The sequence below is a fragment of the Hylobates moloch genome, unplaced genomic scaffold (genome assembly GCF_009828535.3).
Source record: "Hylobates moloch isolate HMO894 unplaced genomic scaffold, HMol_V3 SCAFFOLD_20, whole genome shotgun sequence".
In the NCBI taxonomy this organism is placed as follows: Eukaryota; Metazoa; Chordata; class Mammalia; order Primates; family Hylobatidae; genus Hylobates; species Hylobates moloch.
Genome location: NW_026652295.1, coordinates 17,729,276 through 17,752,712, shown reverse-complemented (window position 1 = coordinate 17,752,712; position 23,437 = coordinate 17,729,276). Strand labels below are relative to the sequence as shown.

General features: G+C 39.3%; 1 protein-coding gene across 1 annotated transcript in view; it reads right to left on the bottom strand.

The window, feature by feature from the left end:
• Positions 1–2,310: 2,310 nt before the first annotated feature.
• The window catches only part of RNF144B (ring finger protein 144B), an 82,455-nt gene continuing 61,328 nt past the window's right edge, over positions 2,311–23,437 (bottom strand). The window contains exons 5-8 of the mRNA XM_032140538.2: positions 14,045–14,249; positions 11,649–11,793; positions 8,023–8,112; positions 2,311–6,487 (exon numbers count right to left, since the gene is read on the bottom strand). Of these exons, the coding sequence (XP_031996429.1) occupies positions 6,347–6,487; positions 8,023–8,112; positions 11,649–11,793; positions 14,045–14,249 (581 nt within the window). The 3' untranslated portion in view covers positions 2,311–6,346. The remainder of the gene's footprint in view (positions 6,488–8,022; positions 8,113–11,648; positions 11,794–14,044; positions 14,250–23,437) is intronic.

Below are 23,437 nucleotides of genomic sequence, written 5' to 3'. Positions count from 1 at the left end.
CACCAGGTTTGCCAGCCGTCTCCCAGCACCCTGTTCACATGCCCTTGTGGTGCCAAAGTCCCAGGGCCAGGCTGGAATTCAGGACACACCACGCAGGGTGGTATGTGGGTTTCTGAACTTGTTTTAAAATGAATTGGCTTGTCTTCAAAACATAAGTCGAGGCTGATCAATAATCAGAAGTCCCACAACTTACCTCAAAAACACCTTCATGTTCATTTTATCTGAATGTGTTCAGATAACCAACCCTCCACTCCCCACAAAAGAAAATACATCTTCTTGAATCATGTCAGGTCCTTAAGGAACTACAAGATAAAATGCATTTGACTTAATTTCCTTCTCATTGAAAGCCTGAATTCCAGATTTAACATCTAAAAAAAAGCAAAACTGAGGGCAAACATAGCACTGATAAAAATCGAAAATCATAAAGGCACAAAATGGAATTGAAAGGACTTCTTTATGTATGAGAAATTAGGTTCATTACTTGGAGTCCCCTTTCTAGCTTTGGAAACTGCCAATTGATTTAATGGTAGGCTACAAATACACATTTGAGTACAAGTTGGTAATGTTAATAAGAAAGGAGTTAGATCTGAGTTAACAGTCCCTTTGAGTCTTGATTGTAAATATCAAAAGGAACTTGTGAGAATGTACTTTGTAGGTAGGGGAGAGGCAAGCACTTGGGCATTTGGGGTAAGTATATAGATTCAGCTATAATTCTGCTTCCAATATTAGCAAGTCAAATGCAGACCACCTTGTTATTTTTCTAATTACCTTCCATCTCCTGTCCTTCTCTAGCCAAACCTCAAGGAGTGAGGTCAGGGGATCTCAGGGGTACCCACCAAAACACAGCCTCTAAGTGATGATTTGAAATATGTTCTTACATACATCTGTACTGATGCAGATAAATGAGAGGGCACTATGTTCTCTTAGGACTTACAGATTTGGGAGTGAATGACTTGAAATTACTAATGAAAGAGCATTACAGAACCTTCAAGTCGTAGTGCATTCTTTTCCTGGCTGTCACTCATCAGTATGACCCTAAGCAAGACATGAATACAAAACATTGCTTTCTTCATAAAATGGATCTAATCTGCTCCATTTATCTCAAAGGATTGTTCTCAAAAGTTCTTTAGTTTACATAAAAATATACAAATAAAACATTACAATTGCTATTAACTCATTTAAGCAGATTCCTTTCCTTTTTCTCATAGAGTTGGGCATTATCTTTAGGGTCTAAAGAAAACTAGATTTATTATCTAACAAATGAAAATAATTGAATTACAGAAAAACCTAATTATTATTCTCCTCCAAATCACCAGATTGATAATTTACATTGCAATGAGTTTGCTGGTTAGGGCACTGATTAAAATCACTGTTATATGAAATGGTTCATTCAATATTTCTTTGGGAATGCAAATTCAAGTTTAGCAAACAATAAGCACACTTTCGAAATGAAATAATGTTGACATTCTAGGAGATGATTAAGAAAATTAAGAAACCATAACCCAAAAGTATTTTTAAATGATCTTATTGGTTTCCTCAAAACTGAATGATTAGAAAATGAAATTTGAATTGTACGTCAATTGTAAACCTTTGTATGCAGGTACCATTTTAGAAGCATCTAGCCTTCAACAAAAAGGTTTCAACACCAGTACAGGAGAGTGAGCTTTCGGTTTTGTGGAAACACAAGCTCTAGTTGTTAAGTAATCTTTGGCACCCAACTTAAGGCCTGCCTTGAATACTAATTCAAATGGAAATGACTTTAACACTCTAAATCCTTTCTTAAAAAATCGTAACAAGGAAACACATTCCTCTAGCAGACTTTTGAAAGGTTAGAACTGACCTTAGCATTTAGTCCAACCTTCATTGTACAGAACAAATGGCTTTGATCCTTGGCAGCATTTTTTATTAGAATGATCAAAGATCTGTATTATTGGTTATTTCTCTGGGTAATGATCAATTTCTATGCACTGGCAGTGTAAACTATCACACCTACAAAGAAGAAAGTGTGTAACAAAGGCATTACACTTGCCCCCCTACCCCCACCGCCCCGCCCTTTTTTTGTTTTTTTGAGACTGAGTTTCGCTCTTGCTGCCCAGGCTGGAGTGCAATGGCACAATCTTGGCTTACCATAACCTCCACCTCCCAGGTTCAAGCAATTCTCCTGCCTCAGCCTCCCAAGTAGCTGGGAGTACAGGCATGTGCCACCACGCCCAGCTAATTTTTTTTTGTATTTTTGGTAGAGACAAAAAAATTAGGGTTCTAATTTTTTTGTGTTTTTAGTAGAGACGGGGTTTTACCATGTTGGCCAGGCTGGTCTCTAACTCCGCCCACCTTGGCCTCCCAAAGTGCTGGGATTACAGGCGTGAGCTACCACACCTGACCCCATTTCTTTTAAGAAGTAGCCAAGAGTTATTTCCATAGGTGGTATTGCAAATTCTGGTACATTTTGTAAATTCAGAACCTAGGATTTAATAGTGACTTGGTTGGTTCTTAGAGGATAAAACTGAACATGCCTAGAATTGTGCAGCACAACAAAGGTTAACACACTTGATTTCCTGCTCACATTTATTGTGGCTAGAGAGCCTAAACAGCTATTTTCTTCTCCAAAAATTGGAAAAATATAACACGATAGCAATTTTTTAAATACGTAAAACTTCCTGGATCATGAATCAACATGAGACATAATAGCCTGTAGATATCAATTGTGATCGCTTTATAAAATGTCATTCATCTAATGCATTTCTGAAATTGCCCTTAAAGCTACACATACACACATGACTCTATATCACATAAAGGCATCCATTCATGAACAGAAAGAAAAATTTTTTATAAGTACTGTGTAGGGAAGGCTAAAGTAATACATATTTAGATTCAGAATAATTTTTCAGAAAAAATGTGGTGTTCCAAGAAATGGTGATTTACATTCAAATGAACATGTACATTTGCAAACCTGGATAAGTAATATTTTCATGAAGCACACTACAAGAAAATTCACACTGAATTATTTGTTTTTCAAAGCCCTCTTTCAAAGTACAGACTCCAAGTCCAAAGCAAATACCCATGGCATGAACAAATAGGATGCCTAAGATTCTAACATTTGCTTCGGCATGGCTTTCCTCCTCACTTCCCTACCTCGCAACAAGAAAAAATTTCCTAGATGGGACAATGGCAAGATATTGTGCTAATACATTCCATAGGATTTCTGGATGCTGGGCTATTACATCCAGGTTACAGTTTGGTGACGGATTTATTTCTATTGCAAATGGACTATAGTCCAAACACAAAAAGATTCTTGCCATAGCGTCCAAACATCCCTATGTAGACCCACACTTCCTCTTAATACAGAAAGAGAATCACTCAGAAAGGACAAAGCTGGCAGACGGAGAAAGGAGGCAAGGGTAAACTCTGTCACTGGTCAATTATCTAAAACAAAAATAGCAGCCTCTGTTATCAAAGTTGCCAGTTAAAATTGTCAGCTGTCAGGCACGGTGACACACACCTGTAATCCCAACACTTTGGGATCCCAAGGTGGGTGGATCGCTTGAGCCCAGGAGTTTCAGACAAGCCTGGGCAACACAGAGAAACCCCATCTCTACAAGAAATACAAAACTTAGCCAGGCATGGTGGTGTGCGCCTGTAGTGCCAGCTGCTCAGGAGGCTAAGGTGGGAGGAATGCTTGAGCCCAGGAGGTAGGGGTTGCAGTGAACCATGATCATGCCACTGCACTCTGGCCTGGGTGACAAAGGGAGACTCGGTCCAAAAAAAAAAAAAAAAAAAGTTGCCAACTGTCTCCTTTATAAACAGTCTCTAGATTGGTTTGCATCATGTCCTTTGATGTACCAGAGATATGTTTCACCAATCTAGTTTTGTTGATTCTGACAATCTCACACACATTTAAGAATTTACCATTTTTCAGGCACTTTTCAATGTTAAAAAAAATTAAATCCAATTATTGAAAATCAGTTTGACAAACAACCCCACTCCATCGCCCTGGCCAAAAAAAAAAAAAAAAAAAAAAGTAGCTAATTCGGTGATACAAACTGTGTAAGGTGGCAAATTCCTTCAACTTGCCAAGGAAATAGCATATATATTTTCTTCCATCTTTACTCCAAATTTGGGACCTCTTCCTCTGATAACACAGCCTTTTGGGTTACTTGAAATCAGCTCCCATTTAATGACTCTTTGTGGCACCAAGCTTAAAGACTTTACTAACAGAGGACATTGCCACTATTAACATTCTTGTTACAAAAATTCAGTTTCAGTTGAGTTCCCGTAATCCCCTGAGCAGTTATAAATGCCTTTTACCTATAATGAGGCAGCAGGCTATGTGTAAAACAAAGCAAATTAACTATTCAAATATATGTAAATCTATAATTATACTAACATGAACTACACTGATAGAGTGTTTTTTTCTGAAGTGTTTAGAGTTTCAAAAGAAAAAGACACAATATTGAGACATTTCTAATAAATGATTAAAAATGATTGTGGTTGGCTGCCACTCCCAAGTTTTCCCAGAGTTCTCATCTATGTTCTATACAACGTGTAAATTAAAATGTACATGACCAATAAATGTACTATACACACATCAGATATCAATATATACATGTGAATTAAAATTCCTGAAATATATACAACCCCACTTAGGATATATCCTATTACACAGGCAAAGCATCATCCTTTAACAATAGGTCTGAGATAGCAGCAATTTGATACTCTATTACCCAGTTACCTCAGAAAATATCATAGATCCTAAATAGTTCCTGACATGGTATCCCTGGCTTCAAGAACTCTCCAGTAACATTTAGCATAGGTCTCAGGAAGCACCAGGCTACATTGCCAATAGCAATTATATAATCCTGTCATTGGAGAAAAGGTTTTATCCTTTCAAAACCTCGTTATTCAAATCTGACTAATGGTATAATGGAAAAAATAAGTCACAATGAGGTGACATATAAATTTAAACTAAAATATATAAAGCATTTCTATTTTATTTCTTACATGTTTTTGTTGCTGTTTTATCAGTGCCTTGAAACAGAAAGTATTCAGACTGTCCTAACAGATGCTGAAAGAGCAATAATAAATTATACTGAGAAAGGAGCTGCTCTGTGTTTGAAAACCTGTAAATGACTCGGTTATCAATTAGTGTTTTTATAAGGATGGCAGGATATTGTACTAAGTACTGTTTTAAAAGAGTTATGAGTCTATACCCTTGGGTAAGTTATGAACTCACAACCAAAATTCACATATATAATATGCAAAAAATCTTTAGGCAGATTTACAATAAACCATTTCAGTCACAGAAGGCTAGAATGGCTCTTAAGTAAACATTTATTTTGTGTGTACTATTGGGTATATCCATGCATGCTCAATGGATAGAAATTACAGGCAGGCTGCAAGTCACATGGATGCTAGATGTACATAATACGCACTTTAATATTTACCCTCCATGTGTACTCTTAGGCCCGATTCCAAATCTATTGGGCGTGTGAACACAGATCCTGAGGAAGGTCCCAGTTATCTATGACGAAAGTTTTGAAACTCTACCACTCTACCGGTATTTCATATGAAACAATTTTGTAGATCACAGCTACCGGCTGTAAGAGACAAGTTGGCCAACTTAGAAAACTTACATTTGCCAAGGGAGAGACACTAAATTAGACCATATTGTTTAACAGGCTGCAACTCTTTTACTGGGAAGGGGCAACTCCCTCTGCACAGCAGTTTCTCCTGCTTGAAGCTGAGATCACACAAGGAGAAACCTATTGTGTTTCTGCCAAATCACAGTGGGAACATGGGGACAGCACACCCAGTAGCCAGCAGAGGCACAACCACCATATCAACTGCTGAGATCAGCAGCCTGCTTTATAGCTCCTATGAGGATTTCTCCTCACACAGTCTTATCCTTCTCATCAGGTTTCCCCTGTGTTTCTCATGGTAGTCAAATCAACACAGAACAGGCTTCGGCTTCTTGATTATCTTGTATGTTGCCAACCATGACAACACATTTGTTATATCAAATGTTCCTGCAAGCTCCTTGAATTTGGCTGGAAGTTGAACAGTCCAGTGAGATCCTTTGGATGATAAAATGATATATTCATTCATCTCAAGGAACCCCAAAGCTCCATAGACACAGCTGGACTGTTGAGCCCAGTTCTTGTTACACAGGAACACTCACACCCAGGACTTGGCCTTTCCTGATGCTGAAGGCTGACAGGCAAGTTCAAAGTCTGGACACAGAGGCACTTTCAAAGTTGGCAAGGAGAAGGAGGCAAGGTCACTAAATGGGGCTTTATCACGTGCCATCTCATGTAACTCACATATCTGGGGCGTATGAACACAGAGATCTTTAGGTTGTGGATGGGTCATGCTTTTTCTTCTTGCCCCGACAGGACTTGCAGACACAACAGATTATACACGGGGAGGCCAGGAGTAACAAGGGTGAAGTAACCAAGGCAATGATGCCCAAGCCTACGAGAATCCCCACCACCTGGAAATTTCAAAGAAAAGCATATTTCAGCAATTAAGTCTTTCAATATGTATACTTCTTCCAACTATACTATCTGCTATCTGCTGTGGGCCAAATGTTTGTGTCCCGCTGAAGCTCATATGTTGAAACCCTAAATCCCCGATGTGATGGCATTTGGAGAAGAGGCCTTTAGAAGTTAGTTGGTTTATGAGGGTAGGGCCTTTATGATGGGATTGGTGCTCTTACAAGAACAGATGCCAGAGAACTTGCTTCCTTTCTCTAAGCCATGTGAAGACACAGCAAAAAAAATGGCCATCTTCGAACCAGGAAGAGAGCCCTTGCTAAGACACGACCATGCTGTCACCTGAACCTCAGACTTCTCAGCCTCCACAACTATAAGCAGTAAATTTCTGTTCTTTAAGCCTCCCAGTCTATGGTCATTTGTTATAGCAGCCTGAACAAGACATCATCTCAGGCACACAGAACAGTTACATTTCTGGGACCTTTCAGCTAGTGCCCAGCAATGATCTGAATTGGAGAGAAGCCAGAGAGATACAAAGGACCAAATCAAGGATGGAAACCATCCAAATGCTAACTCAAGCTGTCGCAAGCTCAGTGTAGTCATGAATTATTGGTGTTGGTGGTCTCTCTGCTGAATTTCCTCAACTAGCTCATAGGGATGTTAATGATTACTAGGATATTAGCACTGACTCCCTCCAAAGGAACACGGCCTTTAATAAATATAAAACACTATTAAAAATAAACCATGACTCCTTTTGAACCTGCCACATAAACACACAATGGCATGTACAGAAGGATCTAAGCCCCAGCAGGGGCTCACAGGGTTTTAGAGCACTGCCTGATATGGTTTGGCTGTGTCCCCACCCAAATCTCATCTTGAATTGTAATAATCCCCACGTGTCAAGGGCAGGGCCAGGTGGAGATAATTGAATCATCGGGGTGGTTTCCCCCATACTGTTCTTGTGGTAGTAAATAAGTTTCATGAGATCTGATGGTTTTATAAATGGGAGTTCCCCTGCACAAGCTCTCTTGGCTGCCGCCATTTAAGATGTGACTTTGCCCCTCCTTTGCCTTCTGCCATGATTGTGAGGCCTCCCCAGCCATGTAGAATTGTGAGTCCATTAAACCCCTTTCCCTTAATAACTAACCTAGTCTCAGGTATGTCTTTAATAGCAGTGTGAGAGCAGACTAATACACTGCCTTTGATAGGTAATATGCCTTAAAGGGCTTTAGGAAAGTCATTCCACTGTTTCTCAAGAGGAAAGACCATCTGCCTGCATTCTGCACGTCACTATTGATTGCCTGGCAGCCCTGGTGCCCCTGCTCCTCCACTTGTCCTTAAGGAGACTGTGCTCATGAGTTAACTTTAGGTAGTTACCCCATTACTTTTCCCTAGCCCTGCCCTAACACTCCCCAGAAGCTCCCAGGCTGGGATGGGACCTCCCAGGAGGGAATAGTGAGGGAAGGGGAAGAGGTGGGCTCTTTAAGCCATCACGATTTTGGTTTATGTCACGCTCCCTATAAGGTCAGGGTACCTGTGTTCGGTTCCACATCACTGATGCTCTTGAGTGACCAAGTTTATTCCTGCATGGCCCTTTGTCATAATGTCTGAGGAAAATGTCATTCTGAAAAATAAAAAGATTGGTTTCAGTAAATATGCAGTTTTAAATTGAGAAATGAATACAGACCACATCAGATCACCAAATGGAAGGCAAAGTCTTTCTCTGGTGATATCAGTGACCCCCTCAAGGAATTCCAAGCTGGTAATCTTTATCTTGGTAGTTTTGTAAATCACCAAGTGAAAGCAGATCATAATCAATACGAATCTCAATTAATTATTTGAAAAAAGAAAAAAAAAAGAGTAGTAGTGACCTGACTACTTATCTTAGCAAGGTAGCTCTGGCAGAGGTACAATGGAATGGGAAGACGAGGAGCAAGGCAGCTGAAAGGCTGGTATGGCAAACCAGGAGAGAGAAAATGCCAGTGACTGAGGATGGATGGAGAAGAGGAAGTTACGGTCCTAAGATATTAAGAAAGTAACTAGAGAGAAACAAGGAGAAGCAATCACAGAGGAGGGAAAGTGGTTGGGTTGAAAGAAGGCAGTGGCTTTATTGAGAGAAGTGACAACATAGAGATGGAGTTTGTTGGGAAGATAAGTTTGGACATGTTGAACTTGAGAGATGGTTGAGACATCCAAGCAGGGCAATTCAAAAGGCAGCTCATCACAAAGATCTACACTGAAAAAAAAAAAAAAAAAAAACCAAACTTGGACTTCAGCAGAGAAACTAGCTCAGGGTCCAAATTAGGTGTAGATAATCTATCTAATGGTCTGTTCATTAGACAAATGGAGAAAGGGGACTCAATTGGGCATCAGTGTACGTGGGGTAGAAGAAACCATAGAAGAGACTGAGATTAACTAGCAAGAGGGGTAAACTGAGAAGCAAAGAGGCTGCTGAACACAGGTATTTAAGACTGGATAGAGGAAGAGGCTAGAAAGGGAACTGGGATATGGCCAGAAAGGTAGAAGAGAAACCAACAGAGGTGGTATCACTGAAATGGACGTGGTCAAGATGTTAAATGCAGCAGAGAATCTAGGTACGCTAAGAACAAGTACTATTGGATTCTGCCAATAAGAAATCACTCAAAATCTGGGAAAGGGGTACAGTCGAGGTGTGACTACATGGCAATCTGAGCAATTGCAGTATTTGGAAGGTAAGTAACGTCAGTAGCAAGAGGTGGTTAGGCTTTTTTGAAGCTTGGCTTCTAAAGGAAAGATAAATAGAGGGGTAGCAAGGAAAAGATGCAGGCTTTAAGAAAAATGTTTACTCGTGTTTAACTGTGACACAGCCGAATGCATGGATATGTTGAGGGAGTGGAGAGTGGAAATTGAAACCACAGGAGAGGAAAGAGATAACTGAACAGCTCAAGTCTCTAAGGCTATGGACAGGAACAGGATTCTAAAGCAGATACTTCAGCGTAACTCATCCTCTGAAACTACAGGGGTGAGAATCAAGGCAGGAACAAGCTCAACTCCAACAACACTCAAAATTCCTGTTTGGTGTCGGTCTCAGGGCTGCATTTTAGACAATCACCCCTCTCCTGGCCCCATGCTGTCAAACTTTCCTATAAACAGAGATCCACACCACCATCTGATGTAGAACTCCACTTGCGTAGAGAAAAACATCATTACCAACAATCCAATGCCCCTGGCTAAAACTGAAAATGAGATCTTAGAAAACAGTCATCAGAAAAAAAGATGCTTCAACATTTGAAGTCTGTGTATTCAGCCATTTAACATCTGCACCATTTCATCTCCAGAACCAGAACAGCACAAGAGACAGAACAGCATGTTCTTTGCAACGCCATCCCCCAAACACATTTCAGCCAAAGGATGGAGATCTGGTGCACATATTTGTTCCCTTACACTCTGGCCTCCTAAAGAGAACTTCATGGGCTCAGCCTCCTTGTGGATATGAACCCAATTAATATTCTGGTGAAACCTGAAGGAAAACAAAAAAAAATTGTTTTTCATTTGTAATGCATGTAACGTACAATCAGTAAAATCTTCATCCAGAATATCACTCACTTAGATGCATGCTAGGTCTTAAATATCAAACATAATTGTAACTCAAGGGCCTATGATATATCAATTTTTAAATAGAAAATATTTCTTCCAAACTGAGCTGCTGAACTTCTAGATTCTAAAATGTCCATTTTCTTCTCCCCAGTTTATACCTCTTCTTAAATCACTAAGATGGAGATTATTCTTATTCATACATGTCATCTTAAACAACGTATCTAGTTTTCAGTTAAAAATCCAGCAGGTGGTGGCCAGCAGACATTACATGCTAACTGCACACTCACTCACTAAGCATGTCTGAACTAAAGCACTACACAAATCACTTGTTGAATTAAAGCAAATCAAGCAATCAAAACAAAGAGCTGAGAAAAGAATAGCAACTCAATGGTAACTGAGGGCTTACACTGATATGGACATATTTTAGAGATCCAAATTGCCAAAACAGAGTGTTATCTATAAACAACTTATGTTACCCCAAACTTTAAAAGACCAGAAGTGAAGTAAGACCTTCTCACCAACGCTTCGCACCGCAGTTTTAACTCTGAAGTTACCATTAGCCTTGGCACAGAGCTGAATAAAACTGCACCTCCATTTGAGACTTGATTCATGAATGGTGAGAAAAAGTTAAGCCAAGCCCCTTGATCTGGGAAGGGAACACTGTCAAAACAGTAGCAATACTGCTGCATGCTCATGAACAAGAGAGAGAGGGACAGAGAGAGAGCACTCAAGAGAGCATGAGGGAGAGAAGAGAGTTAGGAGACACCATTGGTTTGAACCATTTTTGTTTAAATTCAAAATGAAGAAAAAACCTAATAGTGGTAGGCAGAATAACTACCTCCCAAAGATATCATGGCCTAATTTCCAGAATCTGTGAATGTGTTACCCTATATGACAAGAGGGATTCTGCGAGTGTGATTAAATTAAGAACCCGAGATAAAGGAGATTATCCTACATTATCCTGATGGGCCCAATCTCATCACATTGGTCCTTTAAGCAGAGAACCTTTCCCAGCTGTGGTCAGAGGGAGCAACGACTAAGAAAGAAGGGAGTGACAGATCTGATGTTGCTGGCTTTGAAGACGGAGGAAGAGGCCACAAGCCAAGGAAAGCAGACAGCCTCCAAGGCAAGAAAACAGATTCTCCCCTAGAGCCTCCAGAAAGAAATGCAGCCTGGCTGACACTTTGATTTTAATCCAGCAAGACCTATGTCAGACTTCCAAAGTGAAGAACTGTGGGATAGTAAGTTTGTGGTATTTTAAGCCACTAAATATGTGCTAATTCGTTACAACAGCAATATAAAATGAAGACACTAATAGTCCTTTACATAATAGAGACAATGCCCAAAAGAAATGTCCCTAAAACAAAAGCTTGCCTGTAACATCAAGGTGGCATATGTAAGGTCATCAAAAAGATGTTTTAAGATATCTAAAGTATCAGGCTTAGGAAGTCTCATTAAGAAAAATAAATTCCTTTTGCAGGACAAAAATCACCTCAATATTTTAAAGGAAAATCTGTAGGATATTGGCTGTGGTGCAGACACAGTATAGGGAAAAACCATACAACAAACCTAGGTGGAACTTACGTCCAAGTTCTGGAGGCAGTACCAGCAAAATGTATGCTTGCAGTTTTTGCACATCATCTGAGCGCAGCCTTCGTTGCGTTCAATATAAACCCGGCAAACTGGGCATTGCTTAATGGGGGCTTCTGCATCTGTCCCAAAGAGGGTTCTAGAAATAAAATGGATGAGAAATGGCATTCAGCTGATGGTCATCAGTTGAATTCCCAGGGCTCCTGATGGTTAGATAATGAACTCACAGTTATCCATACTTAATTCACTTCCAAAAGAAAGGGTGTGGGCAAAAACATTATTAGATGTACAGATAACTCATACAAGAAGGAATCTATTTATTTTGGCTTTCAGTGAATTATATAATTACAGTTTCCATCACTGATTTAACTATTTCATCAAATTAATATTTCATTCCCTAAGCACCCATTGCCTAAATAAGAATGGCAAGGAGTTGGCTACACAGCAGAGAAACTAGGTCAGGGTCCAAACTGGGCGTATATAATCTATCTAATGGTCTGTTCATTAGACAAATGGAGAAGGGGGTCTCAAATATAAACACTTTAAAATAATGTCCAATATTTTCAAAAGACCTTCTCCAAACAGACGAATAGACCAATACAGGCTTACAGACCCAAGGGGCACAGAAAATAAGCAACAGGAATTGGAGAGGGAGAGAGAGAGAGGTGAGCGATAGCACCATGTAACACTTTAGCTACTGCCCATCAAAACCGCCACCCAGCACACAGAGTTATCCAATTCACAGAGTGTTGTCAAATCTATTACCAGATTTCGTACAAACGATAACCTCATATTGTCATAAGGCAGTTATTAAAGGTTGAGCATCCCTAGTCCACAATTTGAAATCCAAAATGCTCCAAAATCTGAAACTTTTTGAGTGCCGACATGACAAAGGAAATGCTCATTGAAGCCTTTCTGACTTCTGATATTCAGAGTAAGGATGCTTAGCCAATAAATATATCATGAAAATATTTCAAAATCTGAAAAAACTGAGATCTGAAATACTTCTTATCCCAAGTATTTTGGATAAGGGATGCTCAACTTGTATCTTAATTCCCTTATTTTCAGATAAGGAAACAGTCTCACAGAGGCTGAATGACTTCTATGAGACACACAGATACCAAGTGACAATGTCAGAACGCAAATCCTCCTATCCTCTTGGTTCTTTACATTGCCCTGTGATACCCATGGAGCTTCCTGCTATGGCTACGAAAATGCAGGCAACACTGGTTTAAATCTGGCTAAGAGGGCACATGCCTGCCGTGTGTATTAGCTCTTTTATTCCTCTCCATTTGTTTGTTCTGAGATTCAAGCACAGCATCGTAGCCAAGTGGCATTACTATTCCTGAAGCCTGGTTCTACACATTCTGGGTGCACTGTGTGATTAAGCCAATGGGATTACAACACTGGTATTTTGTTCTTGCTGATGCAGAACAACTATAGCCTCAAGCAAAGCTGGAATAAAACACAGAGGTCTCTCACTCTGGGCACTGCTGTTGCCATAAAAACCCTCTGTATCGTCCAAGTGTGGTGGCTTATGTCTGTAATCCTAGCACTTTGGGAGGCCTAGGCGGGTGGATCACTTGAGGTCAGGATTTCAAGACCAGCCTGGCCAATATGGTGAAACCCCATCTCTACTAAAAATACAAAATTAACCAGGCGTGGTGGCAAGTGCCTGCAATCCCAGCTAATCGGGAGGCTGAGGCAGGACAATCGCTTGAACCCAGCAGGCAGTGGTTGCAGTGAGCCGAGATCGTGCCACTGCACTCCAGCCTAGGCAACACAGCAAGACTCTGTCTCAAAAACAAAACAAAAAAAACCCCACTGTACTAAAAAGGTACAGTTTTAACTGCTTCCTATCACAACAAAATCTCAACCTTTACAGAGCATAAAGTATCATGAGAGAACTCTCCTTTCTATGTGCTGAAAGAATTTAGGACCATTGTTTCTATTGTTGCATTCTTTCTAATATGACTGTCACACATCATGAGCTGGCAATTTAGTCAGGTAAGAAAATTTCTTTCTCATTTTGCAAGCAATAAGAATGATATATACCAATACAGGCAGATACGGTATCTGAGCAAAGAGCTGGAACAAGTCATGATTTCCTACTGAGAACCAGTAGACCACGGTGGCTCGCTACCTAAAGAGAAAGCAAAACTCATACAAACTTTAATTCCAGCAATATCTGGAAGATTCCTCTGGGGCAAACAACTAGAAATGCTTTTTTGTTGGCAACTTACCAATTCTGAAACACTTCTCAGGGAAGTTCTGCAAGAAAATAACCGATCTCTAAACGCCATCACAACGTAACTCCTTCTACACGTAAGGTATGTTGAGTTTCTAAGAAAACTAGTGAATAATCCCAAAGACAAAGTTTCCTTTCTTACCGGTGCTCTGTTGGCAGGACAATAGGCTGACTGTCTCTACAGGAGATCTCTGCATGCCAAGCATCCTTGCAACATGAGCAGAATTTCAGGTGGCAAGAAGGGCATTCCACCAGCACAGGCTGTCCTGGGTCACTCGATGCAACAGGGCACACTGTCTGACAGTCTGCAACAGGACACCATGTTCGATAGGGGTCCAGATGAACTTCTAAAGTGTAAAGAAAGAAAATGTGATGGTCTGTCCGATTCAGATTTGAGTCTTTCTCACCTTCATTTGCCCTCTTATTTATTTATTTGGAACCAGTCTCACTCTGTCACCCAGGCTGGAGTGCAGTGGCACGATTTCAGCTCACTGCAACCTCCCTCTCCTGGGTTCAACCAATTCTTCTGTCTCAGCCTCCCGAGTAGCTGGGACTACAGGTGTGCACCATCACGCCTGGCTAATTTTTGTATTTTTAGTAGAGACAGGTTTCACCTTGTTGGCCAGGCTGATCTCGAATTCCCGACCCCAAGTGATCTGCCTACCTCGGCCTCCCAAAGTGCTGGGATTACAGGCATGAGCCACCGCACCTGCCCCATTTACCCTTTTTTTTTTTTTTTTTTTTTTTTCCCCCTTTTTTTAAACTGACATTTATGGAAGTATAACACAACAAGGGTGGGGATTTTCACTATTAGTCTTCATAATGGATCCAAACCTATCATTTACAAGGTTGCTAAGCCCTGCCACATTTCTCAAAGTAGATACTAATGGAATAGCTCACCATTGCCTTTATGAACAGATAAAAAGTGTTCTCTGTAAACAAAATTCACAAAACTTTTAGAATATTTCCCACCTTTGAGCACATAAAATAGGCAAAAATCTCAAATCCCTTCTACAATTATTTGGACACTATCTTGGAAGAGAATTGGACGTAAAAAGCAAATTTTTAATAAGGTATTTTTCCAAAAAGACTTTGTCCTTTCAGGCACTGAGAAACAGATAGAGAGGGTTCTTCCACATTCCCAGGAAATTAAAGAACAAGGAAGAAAATAATCAAATAGTTCAGGGACCAAATAGTATCTGGTGTGGCTTAGCCAAGAAGTCGGATTACCTGTCAGTTTGGATATTCTGCTCCCTGACCAATGTGCAACTTAGGGACAATGTGTAAAAGACCCACATGTGGGCTGGGCACTGTGGCTCACGCCTGTAATCCCAGCACTTCGGGAGGCTGAGGTGGGCAGATCAAAAGGTTAAGAGACTGAGACCGTCCTGGCTAACATGGTGAAACACCGTCTCTACTAAAAATACAAAAAATTAGCCAGGTGTGGTGGCGGGTGCCTGTAGTCCCAGCTACTCGGGAGGCTGAGGCAGGAGAATGGCGTGAACCTGGGAGGCAGAGCTTGCAGTGAGCTGAGACTGCACCACTGCACTCCAGCCTGGGCGACAGAGTGAGACTCCATCTCAGAAAAAAACAAAACAAAACAAACAAAAACAAAAAACAAACAAAAAAAAACCCCACATGTTCTAGAAACAAAAGGCAGAGACTTTCACAGACCATTATAATAGCCAGTCATAACACATTGGCTAGTTCCATATGACACACAGGAAAGAAGATAGAGTTGGAGAACAGACAGCCATCTATTCAAGTGTTTGCAAATCTTGCTTGGTATCTCTTTTATTCAGTAGCAGACCCATGTTCTTTCCATATACTATGACCTTTAAGGGAACATACCATGTAAAAAATGATGTTATTTGAGGTGTAGAGTACCCCCTTTTTCTCTGAACTCATGTATTTTGCAAAATTTGAACTGACAAGATTCTAGTTTTAAACGTCCTAGGGCTCATGATTCCTAGAAATGTACACATAGGAGGCAAACAAATCCAAAGGATGGTGCAAAAAGAAAATAAAGGTATTAAGTAGGAATTTAGTTTTTAAAGTTAATAATTTTACACATTCAGTATCAAGGAGAAAGTCTGAAGTGTTCCAATAAAATACTGTCTCCACTAATGTCTTGCCTAGAAATGAAATAATTGGATCTATCTTGTTATAAGTTTTCATTCAAAAATTGCATCCTTAAACATATGGTCTTATGAGGAATTCTGGAGGGTGGGGGTCAAAGAACAATGAGCCCTTCACACAAATGCAATCACAAGGAGGAAATCCTATAATTCATAGATGCCCAGACCCCAACAGAGATGGACCCTCCAAGATCCCTAAAACCTTAAGAAGTCAAGGAACCAGTGGAACACATAGGACCCAAGGTCTTGGTCTTTTATTTCTACACCATTTAACATTTTCTTCCAAACTATTACAACTGCTTCACAAATACTAAGCCCAAAGAAATGAAGGTTAGTATGTAACTTAGAGTGAAAGAGTCCCATATCAAATATCTACTTAGCTTCCCTTCTAAATCAGAGGTCTTTTAAAAGTTTGATGAAAAAGAAGGAAAAGTAAGGGAAAAGAAGTTAAAACACATATTACTGTTAAAATTTATAGCATCCCTAGTGATCACCTTAAAAAGATACAAGGATGCAATTTGTTCTCATAGCTCTAATCAATTAAAACTACTTGGTAGAAGTTCTGACTTGCTTCTACCAGCTTATTATTTCAGGTATCTGGGGTGACAAAAGGGAAGCACAGACAATAAATAAAGGAGCAATTATAGGTTTTGATGAATTACTATAAGGAAAGGACCTTAGTAAGCAGTACAGCTATGGCACAGTCCAATGAAAGCAAGGAAAGAGTTTGAGCCACAGAAAACACTGACCCTCCGTATTTTTCACTATTGTGACAGCACATAAAGGACCATGCAAAGGAGTGTAGAAAAAGAAAAAGGAGGAAAACTTTACAGCTTTCTACACATTTCCTTCATTAGAAGTCCTTATTCCTTAGGAATGGCTTACAGAGATTAACTAAGAGCATTAGTGGAGTAACTAAAAGACAGATTTTGACTCTATCCAAAAAGGAAATTGACTACTCTAGCCAACTCTGTAGAGCGTCTATTCAACATCTCTCCCAACCCCCTTGAACCTTCCTTATGAAGACCTATCACTATAAAATCTGAATATTCTAGAGATATTCTTTCCCACAATTCCATGAAATTAAGTCTTGGGCATGTGACACGATTCTAGCCAATGAGAGGCAAAGGCAGGTCCACTAAGGGGCTTCTGGGACTCGATCTCCACCTTGATACGTAGGAAAGAAAGGCCTTTCTGTCCGTCTGCCTTTGAACCCAACTGTGTGAGGTTATGATGCTTGGACCATCAAAACAATCTTGCAACTCTGAGGGAAAGCTAAGTGATTCAGAGATGCTATTGGGTTGGTGCAAAATAATTGCTGTTTTAATTAAAAACATTAAAAACATGGCAAGAACAGCAATTTTACCAACCTAATAAATTAACCAAAACCCGTGACAGCCTACCTCTGGACTTGTGAGTGAGGTACTGAAATGCCCTTGCTGTTAAAGTCACTTTTAGGCAGGCATTCTGTTCCTTGCAGCTGAAAGCATCTTAGCTGATGTGGCTATTTCTGGTAATAGCAAACAAGTACCCAGTTCAAACAAGGACTGTTCCTCGTGTGTGGTAGGTATTTTATCAACGAGATTAAAGCATCATGTCCAAGATGAGTTTTAAAGTCTTTTCCAAACCAATGATTTTATCATTCTAAATGTGAGGCGCATGGAAATGTGTACGTAAGTATGTAAGTAGAAATTTAAAAATGCATCCACATACAGTATCTTGTAGAAAACATTGTGTACAATAAAAATTGATACACCTTTGTAAAAAGTTAACATGCTATGCCACGTCTATAAGATTTCTATGTAGGTGAGCAAATAATATACATTCATACAGTCGAACGCCACATAGCTTTTTTTAAAAAAAATAAATCAATATAACAATTTGGAAAGACCTCTAAGATATATTGTTAAGTGTAAGAGAAAAAAAAAAAAAAAAAAAGTAGGCTGGGTGCAGTAGCTCATGCCTGTAGTCCCAGTACTTTGGGAGGCTGAGGTGGGTGGATCACCTGAGGCAGGAGTTGGAGATCAGCCTGGCCAACATGGTGAAACCCCGTCTCTACTGAAAATACAAAAATTAGCCAGGTGTGGTGGTGGCCACCTGTGATCCCAGCTATTAGGGAGGCTGAGGCAGGAGAATCGTTTGAACCCGGGAGGCAGAGGTTGCAGTGAACCAAGATCATGCCACCGTACTCCAGCCTGGGTGACAGAGTGAGACTCCATCTCAAAAAAAAAAAAAAAGCAGACAGAAAGAGTATAAATGAAACATGTTTATAAAAACATGTATATATAGGCCAGGCACAGTGGCTCACTCCTGTAATCCCAGCACTCTGAGGGGCCAAGGCTGGCATATCACATTAGCCCAGGAATTCAAGACCAGCCTGGCCAACAGTGGTGAAATCTCATCTCCACAACAACAACAAAAAAGTAGCCAGGCATGGTGGTGCACACTTATAGTCACAGCTACTTGAGAGGCTGAGGTGGGAGGATTGCTTGAGCCCAGGAGGCAGAAGGTACAGTAAGCTGAGATCATGCGACTGCACTCCAGCCTAGGTAACAGAGAGAAACACTGTCTCAAAATAAATAAAATAAAAATATGTATATATAGAAATATACTTTAACATTTGCAGAAGAATATTAAAAAAAAAACAGTTCCTCTTGAGTAAAGGCAGAGGCTAGGAGAGGAGGCAAAGATTCACTTCATCTTTAAACTTGAGATTTTTTTAAAAAAAGGTCAAGTACTACTTTTGTAATTTTTTAAAATTGGTTTTAAAAAGCTACTTTGATCTGGCATATGTACAAACAGATAAAGCAATTCTAGAACTAAGCTGTCCCCTAGAAAAATCATTTACTTTTTTATAATACTGAAACACATTCAAATTTCCCCTTTGTTTCACATTCTTCTCCATATATACAATTCTCATCCTATGCTTTTCCTTTCCCCTAGAAATTCCCTTTCTTCTTCAAGTCATAGCCTATCTATTCTTAAGTGAACTACCTTCTATTGTTCACATGCCTTAATTTAGGGGAAGGGGCATAGAATCGGCATCTTGTTAATTGCTGCTCTCTATTCATTTCATGGAGATGGCCTCTCTGACTGTAGGCAAGGCTGTTTGTTACTCTGTTTGTGTGCTCCAACTTACCTGAAACAGTGAGGGGATGCCTACCTATTGATTCAGAGCAGTAATTTCTGAGTTTTTCAAAAGCATATAGATGTATTTCTATGCCAACAATTGACTTATAATGCACATACTAATAATACCATCTTGAATTGCCTTGTATTGGAATTTTCCAATTCACTTCTAGTACTTTCATCAACAGATGTGCACAGCATGTTAAAATCATCCAATATCAGTCCTGGTGTTGAAAGTATGTTATGATTTCTATTAGACCATAGCTCTCCACCCACCTCAATTAGGGCTCTCAAATTTGGGAAGTCATTGATTTGGCAAGACTTGGAACTTTCCATATAGCACTTAAAAATTAAACCTCCTTTATGAAGTGTCACAAGGGCAACAATGAAAAAAATTTTAACATAAAAACAAATAACTATCCCTTTTAGAATTCTACTCTCTATATATAACTTTTATTTTACTTCCTATCTCAGCTTAGTGTTGGATGAGCAATTCACATTCACTGGTTCTCATTCCTATCCACTCAAATCCTTAAGTATCTGAAATGAACTTTTGCTCTAAACACATTAATAAACTGCTCTCTAAAAATTACAAGTGACATCCCTCTATAGTCACATTCAGCAAATGTTTCCAAATCCATCTCTGACCCTGGACTCTTCTCGTCACTCTGTCTTCTATGTGTCAGGCCCTGCCCTCTCTTTTCTTCTCATGGTCCTTTCTCCTTTATCATCAATACTGCTTTCTTTCTCCCATCCATGGATGGTATCCAGGTCTTACTCCTAGGTTTCTTTCATACTTATTTATGGAATTCATATCGTAAGTAAGCCTCAGCTTCAATTAAATTTGGATTATTCCAAATAACTTCTCCAGATATGACCTCTTATGACAATAAGACTGAAAATTAGGCACATGTCCATTATTCATTGTTTATTCAACAAATGATTGGTTTCAGGTACTTGTTAGAGACCCTGGGCACATGGAGATGAAAAATAGAGGCTTTCCTCCTCAGAAGCTTCACAGTATGAAAAGGGAAATAGATGTTTAAAACGAATACAATGTCAAAAAAAAAAAAGGGAAACCAAGCAATGCAAATAAATGACAGTGCATCCCATGAGATAACAAAAACGAAATTATCAACAAATATTGATGAGGATCTCTTAGGGGTAGAGGTAAGAAACATTTAATAGTTATATATGGAAAGTTTGTTATGATTTTTTTATCCAAATATCCAAATAGTTTCCCCTTTAATCAACTCTAAAAAACGGGGTAAAACTAGTCCCTCCTAATCATAAAACAAAGCAGGAAACACATGCTAAGACAAAACACAATGACATTAGATTACAAAGAGATAAAGCACCATATAAACAGCTCTTTTTAAAAAAAAATCCCTGACGTAGCAACTTTGCAGGCAGCATTTAGAAGCTGTAGAAGAGAGAACAGACTTTTTCTGGATATTAGAATTAAGATTCTGTCCTTAAAGAAAACACTGAACAAGGGCACTGGCATTCACATCCTGAAGTGGGATCTTGCCAGCTCATGAGAACCAACTGCGTCTCTTTCCAACTCCAAGTTCAGTGACATTACCTTGGTAGCTTAAAATTAGCCATGGTGGAAGTATTAATATTTACACCTTAGAAACTCAGCGGGGTGTGGTGGCTCACAACTGTAATCCTAGCACTTTGGGAGGCCGAGGTGGGTGGATCACCTGAGGTCAGGAGTTCGAGACCAGCCTGGCCAACATAGTGAAAACACCTTCTCTACTAAAAAATACAAAATTAGCCACGCCTGGTGGCACACACCTGTAATCCCAGCTACATGGGAGGCTGAGACAGGAGAATCACTTGAACCCGGGAGGCGGAGATTGCAGTGAGCTGAAATATTGCCACTGTACTCCAGCCTGGGCGACAGAGCAAGACTCCATCTAGAAAAAAAAAAAACTGGCAAGCACTACAAATCAGAGTTGTTCCCCTTATCCCGCCAAAGACTGTTTACCAACACCTTATTAAACACAGGCCATGACATCAGAGAAATGCAAATCAAAACCACAGTGAGATACCATCTCACACCAGTTAGAATGGCCATCATTCAAAAGTCAGGAAACAACAGGTGCTGGAGAGGATGTGGAGAAATAGGAACACTTTTACACTGTTGGTGGGACTGTAAACTAGTTCAACCATTGTGGAAGTCAGTGTGGCGATTCCTCAGGGATCTAGAACTAGAAATACCATTTGACCCAGCCATCCCATTACTGGGTATATACCCAAAGGACTATAAATCATGCTGCTATAAAGACACATGCACACGTATGTTTATTATGGCACTATTCACAATAGCAAAGAGTTGGAACCAACCCAAATGTCCAACAACGATAGACTGGATTAAGAAAATGTGGCACATATACACCATGGAATACTATGCAGCCATAAAAAATGATGAGTTCATGTCCTTTGTAGGGACATGGATGAAACTGGGAAACATATTCTCAGTAAACTATCGCAAGGACAAAAAAACAAACACTGCATGTTCTCACTCATAGGTGGGAATTGAACAATGAGAACTCATGGACACAGGAAGGGGAACATCACACTCTGGGGACTGTTGTGGGGTGGGGGGAGGGGGGAGGGACAGCATTAGGCGATATACCTAATGCTAAATGACGAGTTAATGGGTGCAGCAAACCAACATGGCACATGGATACATATGTAACAAACCTGCACATTGTGCACATGTACCCTAAAACTTAAAGTATAATAATAAAAAAATAAAAATAAATAAAAAAAAACACAGGCCATGAAAGTAATGAATTGGAAGTAAACATATCAATATATTAATATAAAACCTGCATCCAGCACTGGCAAGTCTGGGAAAGTGCAGAATTTGCACAGCACAAAAAGAGGAGAAACCAAAACTGGAACAGTGTCAACTTATCCCTTACAGTCAAACGGCTACACACAGATCATTTGTAGAAATTCATAAATGGCATTTTTGGATAAGAAAAGGGAAATTGGTAACACTGTCTGAAGGCACAAAGAATACTTATGCAATTTGTTTTTCCATCTACTTTCTCTATTTTTGATTCACAGTAGGGACCTCTGAGCTCAAAGTACATTTTTTGCTCTTTCAACTGGGTAACTACTAACTTAGAATTGCTAGAGATTATTGTACAACATCGTGACTATACTTAATATATTACATTCTTGAAAAATGCTAAGAAAGTCGATGTAAAACGTTTTCATCACAAAAACAATGACTATATAAGATAGATAACGCATGTTAATTTTAGTTATATCCACAATGTATATATATACTTCAAAATACAGTGTAGACAGTAAATACGTACAATTTTATCTGTCAATTTTTAAAAATTCATTAAATAGATGAACACATAAGATAATCTCTTTGTTTTTAGTAAATATACATGCAATACAAATGAATAGAGCTAAAAATATTAAGGGTAAAGCAAACTTCAACTGATCTTTAGATAAAGGGATTTTAATTCTTTACTTTTGTATATTTCCCAGATTTATCTCTTGTCTACGTATTATTGATTTTTGTGAAATAAAAATGTTAAAGCCTTTATAATTTTTAAAGAAAAAAATTGGTAGAGATAAAGCCTTTGAGATAATTACGCATTTGTGAGAACTGGATGACACTCAGCCAATTCTAAGCCTTGCTTTTGAGAGTTACTGACAGCTGCACATTTTTAAAAATTGCACTTAAACCTATAGGTTAGAACCATGAATAAGCAACTCATCTACAGATAGTTTTGATCTGAAAGATTTCCACATTTTATACAAATAATACAAATGTAAATGAGATTCTCACATGTAATAAAGCAGTTAAATTTTACAAAAGCAGAAAATCCCAGAATGGAAGTAGTCTTTAGTTTTCACTGAACCCAGCTAGGGTTATCATAGGAGAAAGTATGGTTCTACTCATTATAGAAAAACCATCTAACACAAGACTTCTTTCTTCCCTATAGAGATGTTCAAGATTGAATAGACACTGTAAACAAGACACTTAACACGGTGCCTGACATGAAGCAGGTTCTACACAAGAATTAGTGAAATTTCCCCCAATCCTCAACCTTAATGTGTGACTTTAAACTCTTTGAAAGGGGACACACAAATCTGTATTCTTTATCATGATGCTTTTCAAACAATGGGGATTGAGGTATCAGTTTAATAGGTTGTGACCAGCATAAAAATGAAATAGATTAGAAAAGAAAATAGGGTGCCTCTCACATTAGTTTCATGAAACTTTTGCT